The 7883-nt window shown below is 44.4% G+C and overlaps 1 protein-coding gene across 8 annotated transcripts in view; it reads right to left on the bottom strand.

Annotated features, from left to right (window-relative positions):
* FOXN3 (forkhead box N3) overlaps window positions 1-7883 on the bottom strand; it is a 392956-nt gene that overhangs the window by 112916 nt on the left and 272157 nt on the right. For all 8 annotated transcript variants that reach the window (XM_028098118.2, XM_028098133.2, XM_028098140.2 and 5 more), the window contains one exon: window positions 2421-2485. In XM_028098118.2, coding sequence (XP_027953919.1) covers window positions 2421-2485 — 65 coding nt within the window. The remainder of the gene's footprint in view (window positions 1-2420; window positions 2486-7883) is intronic.

Genomic DNA, 7883 nt, shown 5'->3' with positions numbered 1-7883 from the left:
CACACAGCGGGGTTCTCCCCAATGATCCCCGTGTTGTAGCCCCAGGTCAGCCAGCTGTGCACGTGAGGAGGGCCCACAGTCAGCTGGGCTTTGCCGACCGGTCCCCGGGCCTCTGGGCCACCTTCTACCCCTGTTCTAGGAAGCGGGTTCTTCAGGGCATCCTGTTTGCCTTCAGTCCCAAGATTGGCTGGGACCTACTAACAGAGCTCTTTCCTAGCCTAACTACCTAGAACCAATGCCCTCCTGCTTGTTACAGGGGAAAAGAAGGAACATGCGCGTAGTTTGAAAATGTAAAGTATAAAGACGAGAAAGTGAGTATAAATCAGGTGCTTTTTCTTCTACTTGAGTCTAACCCAAACCGTCCACTGGCATGACTGGGCAGCTCCCTTCTTTATATACCTATATTTTTATTGTAAAACTTTTGCTCATGGGCGTTAGCAACTTCTTGATGAACCAGTACCACCCACCGAAGGAACACAAAAATATTAATTAGGGAGAAGAGGCACAGAGTTTGAAAAATCTCAGCACCATGAAAGTGTCTTGAGAACTCTATATACAGATATAGCAAATATAGAGCAAAGAAATATCGCAGGAAAAAATGAGCAAATCCTGGCCCGCCTTCTCAAACTCCAACCAAGAGTCTTCTGATTTTCACATGTACAAGAAAATTAAAATTAAAATTAAAAAAAAATAGGAGGGCTGCATTGAAGTGGATGTGGACTGAATAAGCATCTGAAATCTATAATAATGTGATCCTCAGAGCTCAGAATAATTAGAATTTTAGACCCTATCAGAGAGAGAAAAAAGGTCCATACCTATGAGATAGAATCTCATGGTGAAATCACTCAACTTCAGAACCTTATTGATGTTTTCTTCATGCTTTCGCGTCCAGCAGAAACAACCAGAAACTAATATCCTAAGAGCAAGTCTTACTTAATGTGAAACTTAATGAATAAAAATTCTGTAAGAAAATGTGCTCACTAAATAAAATCCCTCTTCTGAAAATAATCCAAACATGAATGATATTCATATCATTGTTATAGATCTAGAGGAAAAATAAATATGCACAAAACTTTGAAATTCACTTGAAAAAACTCCCCAAGGCTTATCATAATTGGTTTCCATTTGCCATCTGAAGGGAGAACGGATTTTTTAAAATTATGTATTAATCTTTGAGAGTGGAGGAAGTTCCCTTTTTTCCTTAGATATTTAGGATATCTATAATGGTCATTAAAATGAGGATTAGTCAAACCTGCCTGCCTAAATTTCACCTGTCCCAAGCAAACAGGCAAGGAAATCCTTCAGTCGCCAATTTCACAGGCTATTATAAAGACAGTATGTAATCACATGGCTTATAAAACAACAACAGAAATGTGATGCCATCTCTTTGAGGTACAAGAAACCTGAAGATAAATATCCCTTTTCTCAGTCACATTTATATTCCACTCCTTCACACACCTGGCTGGTCCTCGGCATGTACTTTTCAGGAAAAGAGGCTTACCGGCTCTAAACCAACCAAAATGCACAGACCACGCCGCACTAGAAGCCCAGTGCAGTCCTCAAGCTCTCGGGACCACCAGAGCCATCTGCTTTTGTGCCACCCCGACACCCAGCTGATCGAGGTTAATGGGGACAGGAAACTGGAAACCTCAGGAGCCCACCGATTCCAGCTTATCTGCACAGCAGACCTACAAAGCAGTGATAATCCAGAAGTATCTAGGAGGCATCTTATGGCTACTTGTAACCATTTATTCTTCTTTCACTTTATTCAGTCATTTCAAAAGACACTTAATAGCCACAGCAGAGATGGACAGGCAGCTGGAATTCCTTGAGGACTTGGGATAGGACTGACAGCACAGCAGCAAAGGGTGGGCCGGACAACGGGAAGGACGTCCCCCTGCAAAGGACGCTGGTGGGGACAGGAGTGGGGTGACTGAACTCTGAGCCCTGGAACACCCCACAGCCAACCCTCCAGGCACATGCCAACATTAGGGGCCAGCAAGGAAGAGCGGAACCACATTCACCAAAATGCCAGAACACCCCAAACATTCCTCATTTGCCCGAGCACTGGGAATACCTTAAGGGGGGTGTTTTCACCAGCTGACCAGCTCAGTTCATGCTACTCTCATATCCCGACTGCCACACCATTCCAGTTTCACCAAAGCAAGCCGAATACTTCTGAAACAGGACCAGTTGGGGCAGACCAGAGAACTAGTCCCGGTTTCGGGCTAACAATCCACAGCAACCAGGAGACATGAGTAGGAAGAAATAAAGAGAACTGGACAAACAGCCCCAACCCACAGCAGTCACACTTCTCCAGACAGTGCCCACTCCTAAGGAGGACAGAGCTCCCCTGGCTGCTACCAGCACAAGGGCACAGGGCCGGGGGGGGCGGGGAGGGGGCGCTCCTAGAGACCTACCTTGCAGAAGGGCTCCATTTCTCTTGAAGAAGGTACTGCCCGGCCAGATGGGTGGACCTGATGTGCTGCAACAGAAGAAAAACCAGTGTAAGTGTGGGCTCGTGGACATTCACTCACCTGCATTTGGAACAGCCGCCTCTCCAAACAGAGCCCTCAGAAGGCCGCAAAACACTTTCCCAATTACGCGTTATTTACACCCTCTGAAAACGCATCTTTAAAAACCACCAGGTTGGGCGCCTGGGTGGCTCAGTTGGTTAAGCGACTGCCTTCGGCTCAGGTCATGATCCTGGAGTCCCGGGAGCGAGTCCCGCATCGGGCTCTCTGCTCAGCAGGGAGTCTGCTTCTCCCTCTGACCCAACCCCCTCTCATGCTCTCTCTCTCTCATTCTCTCTCTCAAATAAATAAATAAAATCTTTAAAAAAAAAAAACAACAAAAAACACCAGGTTTGTTTTAAGTTGAACTGGCTCCGTATTTCACAGTGCGGAACCTGGCTGCGTGGGTATTCATTCTGCTTACTGTCCTGACCCTTCTCCCTCCTGAGCACTGAAATCATTTGCAGGTAAACGAAACGGTACGTTCACAGAGTTCAACATCACAACGTATCACTTAAGAATGGCTGCTAATGGATTCCTAATTTTATGAATTCACGTGGCAGAGAACTTCTATCTGTTTCTTCTGGGACCAAGTGGGTTTTCCGTCCCTTCCTCATGACACCTGCCTGTGATGAATGAAAACTTGCCTTTCTTGGCCTTTGGCCTTTCTCCTCAACGAATCCTTAATATACAGAAATGGCTTTGATGGACTCCCTCCCTCCCCCATCCTCTTGCTTGGTATCCTGCTTTCCATTTCTATGCTTAAAATGTTGCCCTCCATACCCTATAAAACGTTTTGCGAATGTGGCTACCACCACAGTCTGGTAGTAGGAGAGAGGCAAGAAAATAAGGAAGATCAACATATACAGACACTTTACTACATTTATAGATAAGCATTTTCACTGTTTTAAGACACCCAGTGAAAAACTTTATAACCAAGACAGTCTCAGTAAAATATCCTGGGAGTGGGAAGTTGGCTATTCTAAATCAAGGATTGGTTTAGATTCATGCTAGAAAGCACTTAGTCAAACATGTTACTACACCCAACCCAAGACCGTCCATGGCAAGTGATACTGGTTAAGGCACTGTCAATCACAGCAGAAAAATAAAAAGGTGGTCTGACAGAGTTGTAAATCTGGTGGGCATGCGCACACAGAGTAAGAGCTCTGAAGGGCCACATCGTGAACACCTTCCCAGTCAACCAGGGTCTCTGGTCATACAGGACAGCAATCAATACTGTTAACAAGGAGAAACACCAGCGACACATTCTGCTGACCCAAATTTCGTTACCAGAGAGGTACAAACAGCATTGCAGGTACGGGGACACGTTACATGATGGGTGAGGGGCGGAGAGAGAGAGAGGGAGAAAAGAGCTACAGCGCATTAGAAATACTTTTCGACGTTGAAATAATGCCAAACGTCCGAGAAAACACACACTACGAACCTTGATGTAAATGAACCTTTTTGTTTTATTTTGTTTGGGATTGACTATACTCAGAATAAGTGCGAAGAATGCATCAAAGCTACAGCTCTTCCTACATGCCTCTCAGCTCGGGCAGGTGTAGTCGAGCGCCAGGGCTGCACGGGACACCGGATCTGGCTGGGGTCTCAGGGCCGCAGGATGATGGCAAGCTGATTTCTCTTCCATCTGATTCCTGTCCTATTCCATGGAGGTTTTTAAGGCTCAAAGATGCATGAAAAATAATGTGCATTAAAATGCTCAAGATTATCTTTTAACAACTCCAGCCAATTCCCTGGGATTTTTACCATCTTATTTTTATAAGAAAGCAGGAAACAGCAAGCTGGCTGTTGCCAATCCTGAGTCACCTGATTTCTAAAGATATTTAAAAACCGAGGACTTCATTATATAGGAGTTGGTGCTTCGAGAGAATTCAATAATTGAGTATTACTGCAGGAGCCTGAATATCCAGCTTACTTCCAACCAAATCTCCTCTTTATCCTGACCTTGATTTGGCTGAACACTGAGGAGACACCAGGCATGGCGTGAATGTGGGGAACTGAGGTCAGGTAAATCCAGTGGTTTAAGATAAGGAAAATTCTCTGCATGATAGAGATCTACTCCACGATTTCTACAACATCCTTTTAACGTACCTAAGTCACTGATCACGATTCTAGTCGTTCTGCCACGCTGCCCACATAATGGATACTGCAGTCGTGGAGAGAGATCTGGACTGGCCCACCGACCTGCTCTTACCGGGCCCCCACTGTCAATGATGAATTCACCTACAGTCTCTTTTTAGCTCAAGTTAAGCTGGTTCCCATCATGCTAATTGCAAAGCTTTGAAGCTCACTAGCCAGATAGTCTACAGGCTTCTTTTGGATGGTCCCTCAACATGGCTAACTGTCAGGGGATTCAAAGATTCATTAAGTACCTATTGAGAACTGTCCTTGGTGTGAAGGACACGGGGGAAAAATTAAAAGCCATATTTTATGGCCTCTACGAACTTACCCAGCTCCAACCTCCTGTGACCGTATGTCTTAAGAGACATACATGACTATCAATAGGCCAATGGATATGGCCCTGGTGGCTGCAAGTTGGGGAGGCAGCAAACTCATTTTTTTTTCCCCCTCCATCTGGTGATGCTCCATTGGCCTTCAAGGCTCAAAGTTGGTTTTTAAGAGTTAAATGAAATTACCTGAAAGTGTTTATCAACCATAGGAATTTAGAGAAGAAGCTAACTGAGGTCTTCACAGGAGCTGCTGAAGCTACCCTGGAAACCACTAGTTCAGGGTGCCTGGGTAGATCAGTCAGGTGTCTGCCTTTGGCTCAGGTCATGATCCCAGGGTCCTGGGATCGAGCCCCTCATCCGGCTCCCTGCTCGGTGGGAAGCCTGCTTCTTTCTCTCCCACTCCCCCTGCTTGTGTTCCCTCTCTTGCTGTGTCTCTGTCAAATAAATAAATAAAATCTTAAAAAAAAAAAAAAAAGGAAACCACTAGTTCATGTGGCAAATCAAGAGGAGGGGAGTGTAGGTATGACACATGCAGAGGGAGAGGGAGAGGGGGCTCTCTACACTTGGTCACTTAAGCGTTGGTGACTTGTAAATGGTCACCGCCATGAGAAGTGGCCACTAGGGCCCCCTTACACCTACCAGAGTGAGTTTTAATCACCTTATTACAATGGTGCTCATAGGTTAGGATGCTGGGATAGCAAATTACCATTTACAAAGTACAGCAATCAACGTTTTCCCAATGGGATCCTCCATGCTGTGGGTGGACAGGGCAGAAGGAAGGGCTGAGGAGATGGAGGCCTTCGGAGGTGAGGGGACTTGCCTAAGCATCACAAGGCTAGTTAGTGATGAGCCCAAGACCAGACCAGGGCTTCTGGTGCCAGCTCACTGTACCACCACATACACATCATGGCTCATCTTCCCCGTTTCCTCTTCCAGTCTGCTGGCACTAAACTCTTGTCTATCCTTCTTCATGGAAGAAAGCTGTGGATGGTATTTCACTAAGAATCTCAAGGCCAGGGGCGCCTGGGTGGCTCAGTCGGTTAAGCGTCTGCCTTTGGCTCAGGTCATGATCCCAGGGTCCTGGGATCGAGCCCCGCATCAGGTTCCTGGCTCAGTGAGGAGCCTGCTTCTCCCTCTACCCCCTGCTCATGCTCTCTCTCGCTGTCTCTCTCTCTCTCAAATAAATAAATTAAAAAAAAAAATCTCAAGGCCAATGGCTAAAATCAACAACACAGGAAACAACAGATGTTGGCAAGGATGTGGAAAAAGGGGAACCCTCTTACACTGTTGGTAGGGATGCAAACTGGTGCAGCCACTCTGGAAAACAGTACAGAGGTTCCTCAAAAAGTTAAAAAGAGAACTACGATCCAGCAATTGCACTACTAGGTATTTACCCAAAGAATACAAAAATACTGATTCAAATAGACACATGCACCCTGACGTTTATAGCAGCATTATCAACAATAGCCAAATTATGGAAAGAGCCCAAATGTCCATCAACTGATGAATGGATAAAGAAGATGTGGTATGTGCATACAGATATAGATATAGAGATATATATATATATAAACACAATGGAATATTTCTCGGCCATAAAAAAGAATGAAATCTTGCTATTTACAATGACGTGGATGGAACGAGCGTATTATGCTATTATGCTAAGAGAAATAAGTCAGTCAGAGAAAGACAAATACCATATGAGTTCACTCACATGTGGAATTTAAGAAACAAAACAGATGAACATAGGGTGGAAAAAAAGAGAGCGAGGGGCAAACCGCAAAACAGACTCTTAACTATAGAGAACATGCTGAAGGTTGCTGGAGGGGAGGTGGGTGGGAGGAGATGGGCATTAAGGAGGGCACCTGTGATGAGCACGGGGTGTTATATGTAAGTGATGAATCACTAAATTCTACCCCTGCAACATATTACACTATATGTTAACTAACTAGAATTTAAATAAAAACTTGAAATAAACAAACAAAAAGAATCTCAAGGCAAAATCCCAGGCTAGAAAAAGCAATCAGGCTCACCATATGTGAAAGACAGACACGTGGGCTCATAATTAGCAGAAATACCACAATGAGGGTGTCACAAATGTCTCATTTCACTAACGCTCTAACAAAATTCCATGACCTTCAGCACTATATGCCAAACCCACTTGTGACAAAGGCGGCTGACTGACAGGTTAAGAGGGCTCTGTCTGCCAGAAAAGTAGTTTGTGAACTGGCATTTGAGCACATTGATCTAGGCTGATCATTAAGACCAGAGCTAAGCCAGCAAAAATCCCAAGAGAGGAATGATACCATCTTGAACAGCATACCCAGTGTTTGCTGGGTCTCAGCCCTCAATCACTTCCTGGGCTGTACCCTTGAAGCTGCATGACTTCCAACTCCCAATGGGACACCGTGAGTCAACAGGTCCTACAGCCCAAAGGTGGCTCCTGGCATAATGATGCATTCAATCATGGGATTTTCCTCCACTCATGAGCTTTCATAATTGTGAGAACCAGACAGACTGTAACCAAGACCCTGGGAGGTTCTGCCAAGACCCATACACCAGCCTGGACTTTCATGAGTCTAATGAAAAGCAAATTAAGAAAAGTACTTTTTTCTAAGTACTTTTTAGAAAAGTACTTTTTTCTAAGTACTTTTTAGAAAAGTACTTTTTTCTAAGTACTTTTTAGAAAAGTACTTTTTTCTAAGTACTTTTTAGAAAAGTACTTTTTTCTAAGTACTTTTTAGAAAAGTACTTTTTTCTAAGTACTTTTTAGAAAAGTACTTTTTTCTAAGTACTTTTTAGAAAAGTACTTTCTTTCCTAAAAACTCAGCTACCAAATGTAAACTGGTGTATCTAAAAGATAGTACAGGATACTCCAACATGAGTGAACCTTAAGGGTACT

Source organism: Eumetopias jubatus, unplaced genomic scaffold (assembly GCF_037043125.1).
Source record: "Eumetopias jubatus isolate StellerSeaLion01/CBP00866 unplaced genomic scaffold, mEumJub1_p1.0 scaffold_7, whole genome shotgun sequence".
Classification (NCBI taxonomy): Eukaryota; Metazoa; Chordata; class Mammalia; order Carnivora; family Otariidae; genus Eumetopias; species Eumetopias jubatus.
This window is presented reverse-complemented; position numbering and strand designations above follow the sequence as displayed.